This window comes from Zingiber officinale, chromosome 11A (genome assembly GCF_018446385.1).
Source record: "Zingiber officinale cultivar Zhangliang chromosome 11A, Zo_v1.1, whole genome shotgun sequence".
Lineage (NCBI taxonomy): Eukaryota > Viridiplantae > Streptophyta > Magnoliopsida > Zingiberales > Zingiberaceae > Zingiber > Zingiber officinale.
In genome coordinates this window covers 14,839,529-14,861,905 of record NC_056006.1, presented here as the reverse complement: position 1 = coordinate 14,861,905, position 22,377 = coordinate 14,839,529, and the positions used below count along the sequence as shown (strand labels likewise).

At 38.6% G+C, this 22,377-nt stretch overlaps 1 protein-coding gene and 1 non-coding gene across 2 annotated transcripts; both read left to right on the top strand.

The window, feature by feature from the left end:
* Positions 1 to 20,401, top strand: LOC122031246 (fibrous sheath CABYR-binding protein-like). The gene is made up of 4 exons (XM_042590382.1): positions 1 to 73; positions 16,745 to 17,035; positions 19,866 to 20,033; positions 20,130 to 20,401. The coding sequence occupies exons 1-4, from the start codon at positions 1 to 3 to the stop codon at positions 20,399 to 20,401; spliced, it is 804 nt and encodes a 267-aa protein (XP_042446316.1).
* Positions 8,583 to 8,688, top strand: LOC122033122. The gene has a single exon (XR_006126380.1). It is a non-coding gene; the product is annotated as a small nucleolar RNA R71 (small nucleolar RNA).
* Positions 20,402 to 22,377: the final 1,976 nt, after the last annotated feature.

Sequence of the window (22,377 nt, the reverse complement as noted above, 5' to 3'; positions counted from 1 at the left end):
ATGGATACCAGTGAATTTCATGAGAATGATGATGATAATGAGGACGAGGAGGAGGAGGAGGAGGACAACAACAGTGATGAGGAGGAGGATGATAATGAGGCCTTTGATTTTTAACTTGTAAGGTAAGTTTTTTTATGATTAAATTTAGTTTTAATCTATAAATTTATAAAATTCATAATTCAATTAGTTTTCTATATATTGTCTAATTGTTAAATTTATATATTTTATATGTATGCTATGTATTGTTTTTCCTATAGGTCATTAAGGGTGACATTATCGTCACATATTCTTGCACTCTCAAATATTTTTATGTATATTATAAGTTTTTTCATGTTCTTCATTAAGCATCAAGTTTTATTTACTTTATTCTAATTTGATTTTTGGTTGGCAATTTTGATGGGGTAGCCATAGACGACAACATTCTAGTACTGGCCAGATTGATTCACCGCCTGCTAGCACAATACCTGTGCCCCCCGGCAGGACCTTCACATGGCCAGTCGTCGGTAGGACCATCACATGGCTAGTTGTCAACAGGACCTTCCCATTCACCTTCTCCACTTCAGTCGCCAAGCACTCATCTGCATAGATTATCGACACACGACAACATATAGTCCATTTTGGAAACTCATAAATATTAAAAATATTATTTTTTTTCAACAATCTTAATTATTTAATGTTATTTATTTGTAACTTTATGATAGGTTCAAAAATTCTGTAAGTATTATTTGTGAGATTAATCAAATCATGAATAACTATTGGAATAGGGAATCAATGTCATATTCAAGCACTCCATGACCTACAAATGATCACTAGTGGTATGAGTTTAAGGCATAACCGGTTAATTTTTTATATGAAACAATTAAGTGAATATATAATTAATTATTTTTTCCATTTCAGTGGTCATTCACTTGGGACCCTTATCAAGAGATGGAAATTAAAAGAATTTTTTTAAAAAAATATTGCGATCACATTCGGCATATATTGAATCATGCGAAGAATAGTGAGAAAAAGCTAGCCTTCATCATGTCGGAAAATTGGAGTAAGATCTCCAATTTTTAACAAATTGATAAGAGCAAAAAAAGGAGTCATCGGAATAAAATAAATCAAGCTTATAATTCTAGAGACTCATCTGCAATATATGTGAGAGGATCTATAAATATTGAGGAACATTCACGTAGATTGGTAATTTCTTAATTCTACAACTAGTTTTTTAATATATTTTTGACTACTATATTATTTCTAACTGTATTATTTTTAGTCCAAGAAGTTTGGAAAGGAGCTAGAATTTAAAGACACTTTTGTCCACACATTTAAAAAAAAAAAAGATAAGACTTAGAGTGAAGATAAAGTTAGAACAATTATGGTTCAAGTTAATCTTTAATCTTAATTTGTAACTTAGATTTTATTAGTTATTTATTTGCTCTAATTAATTGTTACGTCACCGCAAGTGCACGGTTATGTCGTCAATAATACAAAAAATTATCGATCCCACAGGGACTGTTGATTAAGCACTAGTTGACTTCGCACAACAAATTATCTAGACAATCTAAAATGTTTCACAAACGCTAGAGAGAAAGAAAAGAGAAATAAGAGAGAGTAAAGAGCGTAAGTGAATGAAGGATCATAGACACTAGGATTTGGGTTTCATTACGATGATAGTTAATGTCCCTATGCATTATTCATTTACCTAACTCCATGCTTACACTCATGTAGGAGTTCTAACTAAAGTCTGGTATAATCTCGCGAAGATCACACCGAAGAGTATACCCAAGTTCTAATGCCATTAAGTAGAAGAGGTAATTTAGGAAGTCCGGTTATATGGCTATCCTTCTATCACAATGGACCCAGTAGATCAATGCAACTAAATAGAAGAGGTAATTTAGGAAGTCCGATTATAGGGCTATCCTTCTATCACCAGGGCCCTTGGTCCATATTCCTAAATTACGCAGATCACTTCCTAACATTAATTTGAGAAAACTCTCTAAACTCTAACTAATCTTCCTAACAAGGATCAGTCCCTATGTTAAGATCTTTTGACTCTAGAAATTGAGTAAGTATCAATGTCCTCTGTCACAAAGGACATAATATGTCCGATTGAATGGGTATCCTTCTATCACAAGGATCCCCCAGTTATTCAATCTAGTAACAACCTTAACATAAAGAAAAATCCCTCATATCTACATGAATTGTCATCACACATATTTCGTCAAACACATACAAGGCACAATACACAATAGAATATGATATAAACACTTCATAGCATAAGGAAACATCCAAATACATAGTTCATACATCACATCACATCACAACTACTTCCTACATCTTAGATCTAGAGATCTACTCCATTGCAAGGGAATTTACAACCAAAGACAATAAGTAAAGGAAACTACAAATTAATACATGAAGGTATAGAGAAGAGAAAGCTTATCCTTGATGCGTGGCATCCCTGGAGGCGCTCGTGGCATCCTCGGAGGCACTCCCTTACTTTGGAGGAGGACGGATCAGTGAAGATAGAAGATCTAGAGCCTCCCCAAAGGGGAGAACCCTTCCCCAAGCAATGGGGAAGAGCCCAAGCCAATGATGGATGAAAAGGGGAGAAAATCCCTTTTATAGGCTTAGACACAGGTCATTACATGGCTGTGTGGCCCACACGACCATGTCTTGTTTCTTCTCTGGACTAGTGACACGGCCATGTGGCTCATATGGTCATGTTCTACTTTAGTTCTGGATGGGCTACATAGCCATGTATCTCACAAGGCCTAGCTCTTTTTGACCTAGCTCTTTTTGACCTCTGGAAATGCTGAACGATCGTGTGGCTCACACGGCCTAGATCTGGTTGTGCTGATTAGGTGACACGACCCTATGCCTCACATAGCCTAGCCTTGTAGGTCATTTTAACACCTCTTATCTTGATATTCTTGAGTTGAGGTCTTCATCAAAATTGTTGATCTTGAAGCTATCTACAATTTGATTTTAAAGTACATCCCAAAACTCCAATGGAGCACAAAGTTATGCTTATTTTACTCTTGGTGTATAGTGTAGAAAATGCAGGATTTGACATGGCCATGTGCCAAGGCCGTGTCTCGTAGAAACGTATTTTAGACCTTCAATACTTGGTTTTCTCTGGTTGAAGTATTCATAAGAGTTATATATCTTAAAGTTATTTACATTTTTATATCTGGAATGGCTCATAACTCCAACCAAGTAGAAAGTTATGACTATTTTACTTTTAGTCTGCAGTGTTGAAAATGACATGGCCATGTGGAATTGACACACCCGTGTGCAATTGACATGGCGGTGCCTTTTAGGCACAGCCAGGTTGTGTGGACCTTATTTTGTGCCATATTTTCACACATCCATGCCTCATAAGCATGGCCCGGGCATTTTGCAAGCTCTAGACTCCATTTAAGCTCCATTTTTGCTCCAAATCATGTTCTGTCAATCAAAATATGCAAAGAGCATATCTCTGAATAGAATATAATGAAAGTATGACATTATAATAAAATAGGATGTAATAAACATAGATTTTGCTAATGAAATACAAGTAGATGTGCGTTAAAGTATGCATAAAAGTGTATATAATGTATGCATATCAGCCCCTTAGACTTAAACCTTTGTTTGTCCTCAAGCAAAACCCACAATCTAGATTTATGTGCATAGATGACATGTAATAATTCCTAATGAATCAATATAAACCTTTCATATAATTTCATTGATGAGCATGATACAAAAATTATTTGAGTGTGGCCTAAGTAGAAGTTCTCCGTGCTTAGTGTCATAAGTGGCTTAACTTTCTCAAGTGTCAATCTCTTAACCTAGTCAATTTTTCATTTAACCGTACACCTCATACTTCCAGTGATAGACACTTACCTGCCACACGCAAGGTTTATTTCCCACAAAAATGCTATGCATCGTCTACACAAGGTCTTAAAGGAATACTCAGTATCAAGAGAAACATAGCATTCATTTCCCCAGTAACCTAACTCGGTCTCAAAGAGGTGAATTACTAGTTTTCACTCATGATAACTATTTTTCTATCCCTTTTTTTTCTTTTTGTGAATGTTTGCAAAGTATCAAACTTGAGCAAACCTTAATTCATTTTTTTAAGGATTTATTTTTCCAAATGAGCTTGCATGATCTGAGTTTATCCAGTAATCAAAATGTAGTTGAGAGGTCACCATAGAAGAAAGAGTACTAGTCTGGTTCTATGAATCATGACTACTTTCAAAAATATCTACCATCAAAGTCAAGCATAATGTGAAGAGATTCTAAAACTAGGCCAACATTCAAATTCTTCTAGTAATAACAATGCTCAATTCATGTTACTATGGATAGGAAAATATAGATCAATAAACATACTAGCATACCAAATCACACAACATAAATATCTAGATGAAACGTGCTAGTATTTTACATTAAAAACCAAACAATCATGATGTGATGAATGATGCAACTAGGAAAATTTTCAAAAAGAAATGTGCAAAAACTAAGAAATATGACAAACACTAACCTAAACCCAAACATCCCCCCAGACTTAAACTTTTTATTTTCCTAATGAAAACTAAAAATGGAATGTGGAGGATATTTATGAAGTTTAGAGAAGTTACCAAGTGATGAGCTCCAAATGATTGACATTCATGTTTTGAAGATACTTCCCTATATGTGAATTTCACTCCTCCACAACAATAAATCTTACAAAAATAAGATAGACTAGAAAAATTAAGTAGAGGTCATGATTTATTATGAATAAAGAAACTAAAAAGGAACTTGAAGGAAACTAAAACTAAAATGAAAACAAGATTGAACTTGGGTTACCTCCCAAGAAGCGCTTGTTTAAGGTCATTAGCTCAATCCCTTATTTGGCTCGCTTAAATCGTGATCTGGCCGAAGTGAGAAACTTCCGGACTTTTCTTCCAATAGCCCAATTTATTATGAAGAGAGTTGTCATTATAAGAACAATGTAGTGTATCTCCGCTCTTTTCATCTTCATCTCTTTAAGAATCCTTTCCGATAGTTGGAGACGGTTCGGTGTGAGCTTCCAATTATTGGCCTCTTGAAAACCTGCACACCCATAGGAAAAACATACCTCCCATCTACATGTTAAATAAGTAAGAACCAAAACCATATCAAGTTTAGTCATGCAATTATAAGTAATGGAATCATCCAACAAAATCAAGCATACTTACCTCTATGATCTTTTCTAAAAGATCGCAATAATTTCTAACCATGCATTGTTAAAAGGTGCCTGAAAGTTCCAAACCAGTGGATGTGACTTCTTTTGAATCAAATAATGGTTCTGGCTCTAGCTCAGGTGATGTTGCAACTAAAGGTGGTGATTCTTGACACTCTGCTAACTCTGCATAAGTCCCTACACATTGGTCCACAACATATTCAATCCTTATAATTCTCAGTCTCTAAGGAGTGTGTGGACAAAGGAGGTGATTCTTGAGATGCTTCTTCCACACCACAACTCCCTACACTTCCTTCCATATCATTATCATCAACACAAATATCAAAAAATAAACTAACATTAATATCCTCAATAGGAGAATCAACTATAGGAGGATCACTGACTTCATTTGCATTTTTAAGTTGGTCTACCTCATTACATTCATCATATGAAAATTTAATTTCATCATAACATCCTGAAAAACTTGGAGGTAGATCTGAAAACTTATTATCCACTGCATTATCATCATAATCCTCATCTGAAAAGTCATCCTTATATACATCCAAAAATCTGCACTCAACCATATTAGAATCACAGAATTTTTTAAAATCTTTGTTTTCATTGACCTTCACTAGCCTTTGTGGAAAAGGAACCCTTAGTGAAGGTCTTGGGAAAGATTGAACTTCCTTTTTCCCATATTCCCTTTGAGCTTGCGAAGGAGGTCTAACTTGCTTATCTAGTGTTGGTGTGATCAATCGTTGAGGGAAAGATATTTGTGGCCTTTGGGAACTTCTTGGAGTAATAGAACTAAGTTCTTGAGGTCTTCTATTGTTCTTCTCCTCAATTCTATACAAGTCTTTTTTTCAAAAGTTCTTCATGATTCTTTCCACTTCTCAACTTAATATCATTAATGTTTTCACTAGATCTTGTTTGTGTAGGAGGGGGATCATGTTTGAACCATTTTGAAACTATGCTATCAATCTTTTCCTCCAACTGTTTGGACCTCACATTCTATGACTGGAGATTTTCAAAACACTTGGATGGTTGAATAACATTTTGTTTGATAGACTCTAGCATTTATAGCTTGCACTGCCTGAATTTTTGAGGAAGATTTCATCCAACTTTTATTTGACCATTCTTGGATATTCAATGTCACTTGATCAATTAATGTATATGCTTTATCCACACTCTTGTTTATAAAAGAACCTCCAGTTGATGAATCTAACAAAGATCTATCTGAAAAAGAAATTCCCTTATAGAATATGTGCAATGTCAGCTGTTAACGTTCCATAAGTGTACGGATACGTCGTTAGTAATAAAGAAAGATATCATATCCACATGGACTAGTTATAACCACTAAAGATATCTCAACACGAATTAGTTAAACAACTAATCAATTGATTTATAAAAACTAAGTGCAACTATGGAAAGTAAAACATAGAAGTAAAAGCATAGAAACAGGAATAAGGGCCATGATAAAAGGATGTTCTAGGAGTTTTAGTTTCTTTATAATGTTATTCAATGTAAATGATATACCAAATCTTATTCCTCAATTGTCCATCATTTATACAAGGTTGTCGATTCTCTCTTGCAATAAACAACCGGCTTAGGACCAAAATCTATATCTAAATGTGATCAATTAGGAATGATTCCTATGATGTCCTTACACGGGCTTGCCTGTCACGTGCGTCCCTCGGATAATCAACATAGAAATTCATTACTTTTCAACCCATATCAAGATATAAAAGATTAATGCATACAATCTATCCTACCCCCTTGAATGACCTTATTTCACCTTCAAGATTATCCCTCAATCGTCCTTACATGGGTTTGTATGTCACGTACGTCCGTTGGATAATCGAATGAGGAATTACCTCTACAAGATCCACAAGATACTCAAACATTCGATCAAGTATGGTAATTAAGTCCAATTGCAACAATCTACACAAGATCAAATATTTACAAACAAGACAAAATCACAGAAATAGGAAATTGGCAAATCCACAAGAGTTGACATCAAATCATATTACAAATACTCCCTCTATCCTAGAATAAAGAGATCTAATCCATAGAATAAGAAAAGAAACCCAAAGACAAGAAGATCATAAGCATCTTGATCCCAAAATCCAAGAAGAGAAAGGGAAGAAAAGCTTATCTACGATGAAGAAAGGTCTTTGGATCTAATCCTCGATCTCAGAATCGATTCGTTGAAGATATGCCCTAAGATCGCCGGAAAATCCCTCCAAGAAGGTGAGGAATCGCCCAAATCTTTTTTTTCCCCCCAAAAGGGAGAACTCCCCTTCAAATGATGGAAGAGACCCTTATATAGAGTAGGGCTTTGGGCGCCACACGACCCCGAGACACGACCGTGTGAAGCTCACACGGCCTAGCTCATTCTCTTCACTACCCATCTCACACGTCCGTGTGGTGCACACGGCCGTGACATGTTCTGCCATTGTCCATCTCACACGGTTGTGTAGATCTACATGGCCTATGTTGCCTCCAGCTCTAGAGCTCATGCACAGCCATGTCTGGGACACGACCAAGGTTTGTTTGGTTTCTGGAAGGCTTGCACGACCATGTAGATCTACACGGTCGTGGCTCTCTTGGCTTCAAAATTGGCACGGTCGTGTGATGCACACACGGTCGTGGCCTTTTCCTTTTCTGCAGAAGCTACACGGGAAAGCTTCACCACACGGCTTGGACACTCCTCTGCTCTACCAATGTTGCATGGGTGAGCATCACCACACGACCCAGGTCACTCTCCCAGACATGGCCGTGTGGCACTTCCAAGATGGTGTCTTCCTCCGTACGTTAGCTTGTAGATTTGGCCTCGATCATAAATTCTTCTCCAAATACGACTCCTGCGTATAGAAAATGTGCAAAAGAAGATCTTCGAATAAAAAGAGTAAATATGCTAAAAGTAAAGCTAGAAGTACGAAAATGCATAGATAACGCATGTGTAAAATATGTGAATGTGCGTCAAAGCATGCTAAACAAGTATATAAAATCTACGCACATCTTAATATCATTAACGTTTTCACTAGATCTTGTTTGTATAGGAGGCGGATCATGTTTGAACCATTTTCAAACTATGCTATCAATCTTTTCCTCCAACTGTTTGGACCTCACATTCTTTGACTGGAGATTTTCAAAACACTTGGATGGTTGAATAACATTTTGTTTGACAGACTCTATAGCATTTATGGCTTGTACTTCCTAAATTTTTGAGGAAGATTTCATCCAACTTTTATTTGACCATTCTTAGAGATTCAATGTCACTTGATCAATTAATGTATATGCTTCATCCACACTCTTGTTCATAAAAGAACCTCCAGCTGATGAATCTAACAAAGATCTATCTGAAAAAGAAATCCCCTTATAGAATATGTGCAATGTCAGTCATCTTTCCAAGCCATGATGAGGGCACTGTCTTTGTAGACTCTTGAATAAATCCCATGTTTCAATTAATGATTCTCCATTTGTCTGAACAAAATTTGTGATGCAATTCCTCATATACGATGTTCTGCTTGGAGGGAAAAATGATTCAAAAATTGATGCTCCAATTATTTCCAACTTGTGATGCTTTGAGGACAGAGAAAATTAAACCAAGTCATTTCCCTATCTTTAATACTGAAAGGAAATGTCATCAATCGAATTGCATCCGCTGAGACACCCTCACAGTTTATCATATCACAAAACTTTAGGAATTCTTCAAGATGGAAATATAGGTTTTCTGATATTTCTCCTCCAAATTTGTGACCTTTTATCATGGTGATTAACTTTGGGTCTAGTTGGAAACTCTCTGCTTCGATATGAGGTTGCATAATTAGAGATAAAAATCTTACAAAAATATGTGCAAAAAATTCTCTCAAAGGCCTGCTTGACATGTTAGTGCTCATGGATATCAAAACAAAAATGAAGAATTAAAGACAAGAAATAAAATGCTCTATGAAAAATAAGAAAGAAAATGCAGAATTTAAATTGCAAGAAAGTAAGTGCATAATGAAAACAGGAAAGAAAAGGCAAAAAGAAAAAGAAAAATGTCTAGAGCAACTCAAATGCTAATCAACTAATGTTAATCGAAAACAGTCACTGGAACCGGTGCCAAAAACTTGTTACGTCACCACAAGTACACGGTTACGTCGTCAGTAATACAAAAGATTATCGATCCCACAAGGATTGTTAATTAAGCACTAGTTAACTTTGCACAGCAAATTATCTAGACAATCTAAAATGGTTTACAAATGCTAGAGAGAAAGAAAAAATAAATAAGAGAGAGTAAAGAATGTAAGTGAATGAAGGATGATAGATACTAGGATTTGGGTTTCATTGCGATGTTAGTTAATGTCCCTATGCATTATTCATTTACCTAACTCTATGCTTGCACTCGTGTAGGAGTTTTAACTAAAGTCTGGTACTACCTCGCGAAGATCACACCAAAGAGTTTACTTAAGTTCTAACGCCATTAAGTAGAAGAGGTAATTTAGGAAGTCCGGTTATATGGTTATCCTTCTGTCACAAGGGCTCCTGATCCACGTTCCTAGATTACACAAGTCACTTCCTAACAGTAGATCAATGCAACTAAATAGAAGAGGTAATTTAGGAAGTCCGAATATAGGGTTATCCTTCTGTCACGAGGGCCCTCGGTCCACGTTCCTAGATTACACAGATCACTTCCTAACATTAATTTGATAAAACTCTCTAAACTCTAACTAATCTTCCTAACAAGGATCAGTCCCTATGTTAAGATCTTTTGACTCTAGAAATTAAGTATCGATGTCCTCTGTCACAAAGGACATAATATGTCCGGTTGAATGGGTATCCTTCTGTCACAAGGATCCCCAAGTTATCCAATCTAGTAACAACCTTAACATAAAGAAAAATCCCTCATATCTACATGAATTATCATCACACATATTTCGTCAAACACATACAAGGCACAATACACAATAGAATATGATATAAACACTTCATAGCATAAGAAAACATCCAAATACATAGTTCATACATCACATCACATCACAACTACTTCCTACATCTTAGATCTAGAGATCTACTCCATTGCAAGGGAATTTACAACCAAAGACAATAAGTAAAGGAAACTACAAATTAATACATAAAGGTATAGAGAAGAGAAAGCTTATCCTTGATGCATGGCATCCTCGGAGGCGCTCCCTTACTTTGGAGGAGGACGGATCAGCGAAGATGGAAGATCTAGGCCTCCCCAAAGGGTAGAACCCTTCCCCAAGCAATGGGGAAGAGCCCAAGCCAATGATGGATGAAAAGGGGAGAAAATCCCTTTTATAGGCTTAGACACAGGTCATTACATGGCCCGTCCACACGGTCGTGTGGCCCACACGGTCGTGTCTTATTTCTTCTCTGGACTAGTGACACGGCCATATGTCTCACATGGCCATGTTCTACTTTAGTTCTGAATGGGCTAGATGACCAAGTGGCTCACAGGCCTAGGTCTTTTTGACCTCTGGAAATGTTGCATGGCTGTGTGGCTCATACGGCCTAGCTTTGGTTGTGCTAGTGGGGTGACACGGCCATGTGGCTCACATGGCCTAGCCATGTTGGTCATTTTATCACCTCTTATCAAGGTATTCTTGAGTTGAGGTCTTCATCAAAGTTGTAGATATTAAAGTAGCTACAATTCAGTATAAAGAACAGCGTAAAACTCCAATGGAGCACGAAGTTATGCTTGTTTTACTCTTGGTGTACAGTGTAGAAAATACAGGATTTGACACGACCATGTGCCAAGGCCGTGTCTCATAGAAACACATTTTAGACCTTCAAGATGTGGTTTTCTCTGGTTAAAGTCTTCATAAGAGTTGTAGATCTTGAAGTTATCTACAATTTGATATCTGGAACAGCTCATAACTCCAATCGAGTAAAATGTTATGATTATTTTACTTTTAGTCTACAGTGCTAAAAATGACATGGCCGTGTGGAATTGACACACCCGTGTGGAATTAACACGACCATGCCTTTTAGGCATGACCAGAATGTGTGGACCTTGTTTTGTATCATATTTTCACACATCCATGCCTCATAAGCATGTCCCGAGCATTTTGGAAGCTCTAGAGTCCATTTAAGCTTTGTTTTTGCTCCAATCACGTCCAGTCAATCAAAATATGCAAAGAACAGATCTCTAAATAGAATATAATGAAAGTATAACATTATAATGAAATAGGGTGTGTTAAACATAGATTATGCTAATGAAATACAAGTAGATGTGTGTTAAAATATGCATAAAAGTGTATATAATCTACGCACATCATTAATATTTTAATTTTTCATAGGAGAGATATGATTAGCTATCACTATCACAGAGAAGTTCTGGTAATGGTGATCATAAAGAGGGATCTGAGCCGTCTGTTAATAATAAATTGGATTTATGGTTAGAGACGACTAGGGAGTCAAAGGGAGAAGGATATTAGGTATGAGTTCTATCAGCAAAATTCATAATATTTCTCATAGAACATTTTCTTCTTCTACCGCACCAGTAGTAATGACATAGATCTATGACTTAACTGAAGAGGTTTGCAATTTGAAGGGCATAATATATCAAATGGATCAACAAATTATAGATATACATCAACAAATGATATAAGGGGATTAGGATATGCTTGAAATGTGCAGATAATAAGAATTTATTATGCAACACTTTCAGCAGTTTAGGTCCGGTCCAAGTCAGATTCGTCTTAGTACTAGTGATAATGATGATGACAACGACGATGATGTATGAATGTTTATAATTATAATTTTTTAAATTTTTTATTTTATTGAGTTTGTAAATCCTTTATTTTTGTATTTTTGTTTGATAGTGGTTGGAAATTCACAAAAGAATAAGTAAGTCTTTACATATTTATTTTTGTATTAGTTTATAGGATTTTATTTTTGTTAAAAATGATACTTTTTGTTTGTTTATTTTCTGATACAAGTAGAAGAATAAGAAGATTGGAATGAGAAGGATCTCTCGAGGATCAGATTATCTTCTATTCCATCTTTCCCACATTTTAAGACATTTTGGTATGATATTGTAATTTGGATATCATAACTTAGAAACATGTTGTTGTAACTTGGTGGAAACTTTGTTGTATTTATTTTTGTTGTTTGTTCTATTGTTGGTATATGTTGTTAGTTATATTTGGATATGGAACATGTTTGGATATTGTTGATGATGAATATGTTTAATTTATGTTATTGTTGTTTTTGTATTATTTTTTATTGTATTTGTCTGTATTATATTTAGGTTTGTTGTATTATGTGTATTATATTCAATGTGTTTATTGTTTATTGAATAGGTTCTAGAAAATTTTGTATATACATAAAATATCGAAATGGAAAGGTGTTGGAAATTTTTTTCCCCTTTGGGATGAATTTTGTAACAAAAAAGGGTTCGTCGCTGATCCTGTCTGAGAAGCTGACCGTGAAGGAGATCTGGAAGAAGGAAACCTACCGTACTGATGAAGAATAATGTCGGTAGAACCTCGACCCGAGAAACCCAAAGCGGATCGGAAGAAAACCAGAGTCACTGAAGGAAATCTGATAAGTAGGAAGAAATCCCCGTCCAGATAGGAGAAAATTGAACTCCCAAGCTCCCGAGGCCTCCTGCGCACAAGAGACCAACCAACACTATCGTCAGTGACCTAAGACCGGGGTGGGAATCCCTGGCTAGGCCCTCCGACGCTCAAGTTAGTGATCTCTCTTGATGTTAAGGAAGGAAGAAGAAAGAAGATGAATAGTAGTAAAAAAATTAGAGTTGTGAAAGTACACAATGATGTGAACTTACCTAGCCAACGGAGAGGATTCCCCCTTTTATACCACTTCATGTAACCTCCGTAGCCATGAAGTGGACCCCGGTTTGTTAGAGTTCATTATGAGATGACGTCAGCTGCGCCCTTGTGGAAGATAATTTTTAAGGAATCTTTTTTGTACCCCAGATATACCTTCTCTGTCGTTTAGCGACTGCAAGACAAGCTGAAAGCGCATTTCCCGCCAAAATATATATATCATGAATTATTCTATTCGATATATTCATGTATGATTCTTCTTCATGTGACTTCTATTTGTATCTTTGTTGTGTCAAAAAATAATATTTTATTCAACATGTTTCTAAGGTATTCATTGAAGGAACTATGTGGGTTCTTTGCTTGAAAGAACCCTCTTGACCGATATTAGTCTATCTTCGCTCTGGAGTATGTATCGGTCGTTATCGGCTTACCTTCATACGGCAGGCATGTATCGACCGATATTGGCCTACCTTTGTTCCGAAAGTATGTCTCGGCCGTTATTGGCCTACCTTCATACGACAAGCATGTATCGACCGATATTGGCCTGCCTACGTTCGGCAGGCATGTATCGGCCGATATTAGTCTATCTTTGTTCTGGAGATATGTCCTGACCAATATTGGCTTATCTTCATACGGCAGCCATGTATCGACCGATATTGGTCTATCTTTGCTCTGGAGTATGTATCGGTCGTTATTGGCTTACCTTCATACGGCAAGCATGTATCGACCGATATTGGCCTGCCTACGTTCGGCAGGCATGTATCGGCCGATATTGGTCTATCTTTGTTCTGGAGGTATGTCCCGACCAATATTGGCTTACCTTCATACGGCAGGCATGTATCGATCGATATTGGTCTATCTTTGCTCTGGAGTATGTATCGGTCGTTATTGGTTTACCTTCATATGACAAGCATGTATCGGCCGATATTGGTCTATCTTTGCTCTGGAGTATGTATCGGTTGTTATTGGCTTACCTCCACACGGCAAGCATGTATCGACCGATATTGGCCTACCTTCGTTCGACAGGCATGTATCGACCGATATTGGTCTATCTTTGCTCTGGAGTATGTATCGGTCGTTATTGGCTTACCTTCATACGGCAAGCATGTATCGACCGATATTGGCCTGCCTACGTTCGGCAGGCATGTATCGGCCGATATTGGTCTATCTTTGTTCTGGAGGTATGTCCCGACCAATATTGGCTTACCTCCACACGGCAAGCATGTATCGACCGATATTGGCCTACCTTCGTTCGGCAGGCATGTATCGGTCAATATTGGCCTACCTTTGTTCTGAAAGTATGTTTCGGTCGTTATTGGCCTACCTCCTTTGACTCTTTCTTCCTTTTCTTTCCTCATCTGAAGACCCTTAAAACCTAACCCATATCACTAGCCTTCCCCTTAAGTCTAGTCGAAGGAGGTGTAGACGACTGACTAGACATAAGTATGGTCTTGTCTTTTTCTACCCGTGACTCTGCTCCAGATTTTGAAATGACCTCACAGATTTTGTGTACCACTGTCTTAATAAATTAAGTATAACAATCCTGTGAGCCTTTTTCTCCTTTAAATAGGGCTACAACCTTCTCTTCACCCACAACCCCTCTCTGTTCTTTTTCTTCCTTACAACTTTTTGTTGCTAAGGCTATGGTCGTGGATCCTCCTTTTTGGAGGCAACTTTTGTTGGACCAGGTGAGATCTATATATGAGTTTATTGGGATTTTTACTCCGGTTACTCCAGGGGTTCAAGGGATCGTCTTAAGAGAGGAAGCTTCACAGTTCAAATCTTCTATCCAAAGATGCAGGTGCTCTGAAGGACCCAAGAAACTTCAGAGAAATTTTTTCTACTTATAGAGGGGCAGCCAAATGACCCATGGGTGTTGTGTGAAGGGCACAACACATGTTACCCTTGGGCTAAACTTGATTGCTCCAGTCGCTGAGCTCACACGGCTTGAGAGGGAAAGTGGTTTTTACATTTACTTTTCCATCATGGAATGAGTCAATGTTCCCCTGTCTCGTTGCCCTTGAGCTTTTTTGTTTTTTGTTGCTTTCTTCGTCCAGGGCAAAATATTGCCTCTTGTGTGCCTTGACAAGTTCGGACGAAGTGGGCTATTTCCATCTCCGCTCCATGGTAAGTTTGAATCCAGTGGTGATTGAAATTTTCCGAAGGCTCTAAGAGCTTGTGCTTGTAATATTTACTATCTATTTGAGGTTTGTTGTTCCTGAGGAAATGTGACGCTATGTATTTGATCAGATTCTAAGTGTAAAGACAAATTTTTATATCTAATCAAAGGCTTTTACTGAATTCCTCTATTATTTATAATGTGGTGTTATGTTCATTATTTCTTCATGTATCCTATGTATCATTTATCATATCTAAGGTTATCTTAACTATTAGTATAGTTTGATATTATAACCAATGTTATATCAACTGATGTTGTCTTATTGACTGAATTCAATATCATACTAATATAACCACAATTACCCTTGTTAAAAATATTTTCAATAAATACTAAGTCATATTCTACACGGATAGACTAAAATTTGTCACTCTTCTAAACTTTTATTCTTAAAATATTTTTGTCTTTAGTGTGGGTATGGTCAAAAAGTTCTGTCCTTTCTATTTTATTATGCCTAGTTGTTCACGTCTTCTTTCGAAACTTTCTAATTAGTGATTGGCTTTCCATCGGGTGAGAGAATGTTCGAGGCACTACCAACCCCCTTGCGATCTGGTCTGTCACATCCGATGTAAATGACCTGACACTTACCTTTTCCGGCCGCCACGTCGCGCGAACCACTCGCCCTTTTCCCCTGATCCTTGGCATCCGTTGGACTAGAAAGCATTTTATTTTGTCTATAGTGGTATATTTCTCGAACCCTAAACCCTTCGTCTTCTTCTCAACCTCATTTCTCCTCTGGCACCATTCTCTTGTTGCCGTCTGCAACCGAAAGAAAACTTCGTATCTGTACTTCTTGACGTTCCTCTTTATTGCCCCCAGTAAGTAATCTATTGTTTCCCTAACTTATACCTTTGTCCATGGCTGAGGAAGCAATTGCTCCTTGGTATATCCATATGTCTTCTATCTTTGATAAGAATGCTAGATCATCCATCCGTCGTCAGTATGAAATTCCTAAGGAATATAGAATCATAATCCCCGCACTGAATGATCGACCTCATCATCCTCCTGATAACTGCATGACTTTTTTCAGGGATCAGTTGATAGGGGGTTTAAGGTTCCCTATCCCCTCTTTCTTGATTGAAATAAGTCAATATTTCGACATTCCCCTGCAACAATTTGCACCTAATGCTTTTCGTTATCTATGTGGCACTTACATGCTTTTCCGTTTACGAGACATTCCTCCTACTCCTCAGAATTTCTTCATGTTTTCCTACCCCAAACTCTCTGAGCCTGGTGTTTTCTTGTTCCATTCGCGAACTAAAATGGTTCTTTTTGGTGATATGCCATCGTCTCTCAAGGCCTGGAAATCCCGTTTTTTCTTCCTAAAGTTTCCCGGACCCATCCCTTGGTATCATGCTTGGAAATCCTTCTTACCTCCTCTGCCCGATGTTAGAGAGCTTCATCTGCTTCCCTCTTTTCCCGTTTATTGTGAGAAGCTACTAGGTCACCGGCTCTCTATTTCAAAATGGTTGAAAGTTGAACTTCTGTATCTATTTGGCTTAAGCCCCGTCAAATCTGATACCCCCATTTCCTTAGGTCATCTTGCCTCTTCTTTACTGCTTTTAATTACCTAAACTGTTTCTTCTTTTCATACAGTGGAGAACTTCTATGATGCTTTGATCAATGATGAACTACGCGTGGAGGAGGACCTACTTCATGCTAAGGAGGCTGAATTCCTAGCTGCTCTGGCCCCTCCCCCTGTAAGTGAAGGGCCAACTATTTTAGCCGAAGTGCCTAGCTCTTCGGGGCTTCATGAGGCTCTAGGAGGTTCTTCTAGGGATCTTGCTGCGCAGATCCCCCCTGATCCTGCTTCCACTATTCCGTCTCCCGCAGCTATTGCTGTCTCCTCATCTGCCTCTATTCCTCTTATTGAGCTTACATCCCCTGGTAGCTCTGATAAACCCATAACTGAAATTTCTACGGGCAAGCGTCCGGGACGCAAGCTAACCAGGGCTCCTCCTCCAAAAAGGAGGCTTATTCTTTCTGCCGATGAGCTAGCTTCAGAAGATTTTGTGTCAACTGATCTTCTTTCCGATGAGCCCACATTAGCAGAACTTTATCCTTCATTGAATTTTCCTACCTCTCCTTTTCCTAAAACTAGTACTTCTGGTGACGCTTCTTTTACTTTTCCTTTGTCTATTCCGACTTCAGGATCTTTACCCTCTTCGCCTTCTTCTTACTTGGTTTTTGCTCCACCTTCTATCCCTACTTCTTCTTTCTCAGCTGGCTCTTCTACCATCCTTGTCCTCCCCATATTACTGGGGGGCTCTTTTGCTAATTCTTGGGATGAGGTTCGTCCCCTTTTCGAGGGGCTTTCCATCCCTGAAGCAATTGACCGCTTTTCTCATAAAGAGAATAAGGTATGATTATATACTCCTGCTTTCTATTTCTGAAATACTATCTCATAGTTTTGGATATGCTCCCAATGGTGGCTAGAGAACAGGGGTTTCTCTCGACTATTACACATCTTATACACTGAGAACGAAAAATTGAAATCGGAGAACAAAAGGCTGCAACAGCAAGTTACCGAACTGTCTTCTGCCGAATTTTCTGCTGCTGCCAAGAAGCAACTTGAAACTCAAATTGAGAGTCTTGAAGCCCAATTCAAATTGGTTACCGACCTCAATCAAGAGTTGACCTCAAAACTTGACGAGTTAAAAGATAATTATGAAGCAAAGTTGAGTGAGAAGTTGAAGACCTTGCAATTGAAAGAAAACGAGGTGGCATCTCTAAACAGTTCCCTTGATTTGACCAAAGCCAAGGTTGCTGCTAGGGAAAATGAATTGAAAACCTCTCAGATGGCGTTGGTGGTCTATAAGGAGCATGAAGATGTTCGTTACAAAGAACGAGCTACTGTCATGATTGAGTCAAATGAATTCAACCGACCGATTGTGAGATCCATCTTGTCTGCTTTTACTGCGGGGGCCAAAGGAGCAATTCGACAATTGGAAGAGGAGGGCTACTTAGCGCGCATTCCTCCCCTCAATTTCCTGAATCGTCGCAGACTTATTGAAGAAAGGCCTCCTGATTTGTACCCAAAACTAACTTTAACTTAATTTCCGGTTATTGTAAAGAAGGGGGATCGAGACTTTGCCATGATCCTCCGACAAACTGATGTGGTTCTGAATGGTATCCCTGGATTGCTAATCTTACTTTATCTTTAGATAATTTGTTGGTTTCAGGTAAACGTACCAAATGTCACTTGGCTTATCCATGCTCAATCTTTCTCTACGACTAATTCTCCAACAACCCGGCCGATATATAAGTACCGCCCGATATTTCGAGGGGACTTCCGATATCGGTCGATTTATCTTAATCGACCGATTTACCTCCTTGTCACATCTTGTGGGTATTAACATTACACATCCTATGTGATGGCTTATACTCAGTCTTTAGTCAGCGGATCTGGGTTACTTTTTGTCCCGATCGATTCATCAGGATGGTTTGATTTAACCCAGTTTCATCTATTGATCAATATCCAATGCTCAACTTATATTCTACTACACCCATGCTTTGAGCCTATGTTTATAATACTAATTTTGGCTTTGTCTTTATGAAGTCTCTTCAAAAATTACTTCTAAGGAAACTTTACACCTTTTCCGAGGAAGTTTATTTGACTTCATCTCTCTCCCTTGATTTTATTCTCTGATATTATTACCTATTTATGACGATTGACATTCTGAGCACCTTTTATTCTCCTTTTCCCTTTCGTTTCTTCTGTTTAGAGGTTTTAGCACAGGACTAGAAGAGGGACAAGGGTTTACGGAGTCTTCTTCTGCTTCCTTCTGTTCATCTTTTCACTTCTCAATTCCTTTTCTTTTAACTTCTTCTCTTTATGGCGGTTTCTCCTCCGGCGTGATTCCTCTCGTGTTCTTCCAACCTCATAGATACAGAAGAAGTAGATTTACAGGCAACTTATGGTTTTCCCTCTTACATTATCTGTCCTGCTCCTCATGAGGGTCCTCACCTTCCTCCCTTAGGATGCATCTCCATCTTCAGGGACCAAATCTTGCAAGGTTTCAGATTCCCCCTTCACCCTTTCTTTTGTGAGGTTAGCCGTTATTTTGCTATCCCGCTCAACCAGTTCGTCCCTCAATCCTTTTCCATTCTAATAGGCTTCGTTGGAGTATCCAAACTGTTAGATTTCCCGCTATCTCCTCGTCTTTTCCATCACTTCTTCATCCCTCGTCGGGTAGATGTTGGTGTTTTTAAGTTTCAGTCTCATCCCAAGGCCATTCTATTCAATCGCATTCCCCCTCAAGGCGAATGGTATAAAATTTTTTTTTATATGCGTCTTCCTTCTCCTCCTCCATTTCCTACTCAATGGATACATGACCTACCCCTGCTTCCCGACACTCATGGTCTCCTCAATGATCCCTCTGTCGCGTCCACTCTACCTAAACTGCGAGGGGCAAAGTTCAGTTTGCTGCATTTGATCGAAGAGGGTTTGATGTTTCCTTTCGGGATAGGCCACATTGACACTCCCTTGGACAGTTCCTTTGGTAGGTATAATTATTTTGTCTTGCTTATACTAATTAGCGTATCCTTTTTGATAATGGTGTTTGATATCTATATTGCAACTGATGCTCTTCTTCCAGCCTTCATGTATAAAAATTCTGCTATGACTAAGTCTTTTATCAATAGCCTTGGGGAAGAATGGTTACATACCCGCCGATCCGATCCGATCCTAATCCCTCTACTCTGGGATTGCTTTCAGAGGAAGAACAACGGGCAGAGGCTGCCTCACTTGCCGAAGAGGAAGAAGAAGAGCCTTTTTTTACCTTAGTTCAGAAGCCAAATCTTACTAAGACTTCTCCTTTTAGCGACTTCTTTGGTACTTTTGTGCAAACTCCTCTTATCCCAGCATCCATCTCTCTTGAGAGAGGTAAGGCCCCGACAGCTCCCACTCATCTTATCTCTAATCCTGCTCTTAGGATGATGAGACCTGGTCTGCTTATCCCTTCTTCTTCTATTGTTTCAGCTTCCCCGATTTCTGCTCCTGAGAAGGATGATATTCCTCCTGCATTTTCTGCTCCTTTGGCATTGGCCTTGCCCCCCTTGGCCTCTAGGTCTCGAGGTAAATGGACGCCTTGTCGGAGATCTTCCCCAAATATTAGTCCTTCAGCTGTTGAATCCCCCTCCCCTGTCTTACCATCGATTCCATCTACTTCTTTTTCTGCTCCTCTTGTTTCTGCTTTTCCTCCTATTGCGTCTTCTTCTTCTTCTTTACCTCCTGTGTCCTCCATTCCCTGACCTTTGTTCAGACATGCTTTGGGTCTTCCTTCTCAATTGGGACGACCCTCTGAACCGTCTAGCTATGGCTCGTTACAATTACAGGGCTTATTAGCTGAATCTTGGTCACAAGGTCAAGAGCAGCTAAGGGGCCTCAGTCTTCCTCATCGAGCTGATCGTCACAGTCGCCAGGCAATAGCGGTAAGCATTTCTAGTTACATGCTATCAATTTTGTCTTCTGATTCCTAATTACCTTGCCTTTTTGTTTAGTTACTTGCCTCAAGTTTACAAATTGACCAGCTACTCGTAGCTAAAGATCAGGAGAACCAGAAGTTAAAAACTCAATTGGAAACATTGAGGGTCGCGCCTCCTTCTTCTACCTGTGACCTGCCTCAATTACAAGAGAAGTTGGCCTTACAGGATCAACAGTTGGGGATCCTAAAACAAGAGCTGGAAGAATGCCAACAACTATTAAAAGACAAAGAGCTGGCTAGAAAAACCTTAGAATTACAGGTGGACCGCCTGCATTCCGGTCTTCAATTGAAGATCGTTCTAAAAGAGAAAGCTCTCTTAGATGCTTCTCAGAAAAGTCTTATCTTAGAGAAAGTAGAGAAGCTTCATAATGCCTGTCTTTCTGACCAAGCTCAGGACCTGGCTTCTCATGATTTCACTATTCTACAGGAACAAGAGCTGAGGAAAGCTCAAGATAATGAATTATCACTGCTCCAGAAGGAATTGGAACAGCTAAGATCGGAGAAGGATGTTTTAACAGAACAAAACACAAAGCTGCAATCTGATTTCCAGAATTATAAGGAGCAGGAAAAGAGTCGGTGGGAAGAATGGTGGCAAGCTTACTTACAGCCCCAGCATTTGACCGGGAATTTGTTCGCAGGATAGTGGGTGCGCTAAATCATTCCGTATTGGGAGTTCTCCAACAGTTAAAAGAGGGTGGATATCTACCCAGAGAACCTCCCCTTTCTTTCATAAATCACCGCAGGCTTAATGAAGAACTACCCTGATATTTGAAAGGCCCTTTTCCAAATGTTTAAGGAAATTATTCATAAAAACTTGTAAAGTAAGAACTGATACTGAGTAATTAAGTACTTGCAAGGTGTAAGAAAACTTTAACACTTACTTGCTTCTCCTTTATGCTAGTTTAAGAATACCCCTTCCTGACATGCTTTTGATTGATAAATATAAACTTTATTAGAAAAATCCCTAGTTCATCTTTCAGAGTTAAGCCTTGTCTTGATGGATTCTTCCTTAAGTAACATCCGGTGTGCTTTATATCTCCCCGAGGATGTGATCTTAGTTGAGACTGGATACGGAATTGTATAAAATTATTGATCTTCAGGCTGAGTATAATATCACAGCCGGATTTTGAATAAAGACTTTCATATATCTGGGCTCCCGTATAGAATTCCTTCTCACTTCCTGCTTAATTAGGCTTCGAAGCCCGGGGATTCCCTGATTAATTATGCCTTGCGTTAGTTTGAAATCTCTGATTTCTTCTGTGAAATCTTGCCTGATGTATTTCATAGAATTTCCTGATCGGCTCTGGTTTATAGTCTCCGGTTCCTCCTATGAAGACCCGACCGAATTACTTCATAGAATTTCCCAATCGACTTTGGTTTATAGTCTCCGGTTCCTCCTATGAAGACCTGAACGAATTACTTCATAGAACTTCCCGATCGACTTTGGTTTATAGTCTCCGGTTCGTCCTATGAAGACCCGACCGAATTACTTCATAGAATTTCCCGATCGACTTTTTCTCTGGAATAGTTTAGAGTCTCCGGTTCTTCCTATGGAGGCCCGTCCAGGTTACTTCATAGAATTTCCCGATCGACTTTGGTTTATACTGGTTTATAGTCTCCGGTTTCTTCTACGAAGTTCCGTCAGGGTTACTTCATAGAGTGTTCCCGATCGACTTTTTCTCTGGAATAGTTTAGAGTCTCCGGTTCTTCCTATGAAGGCCCGTCCGGGTTACTTCATAGAAT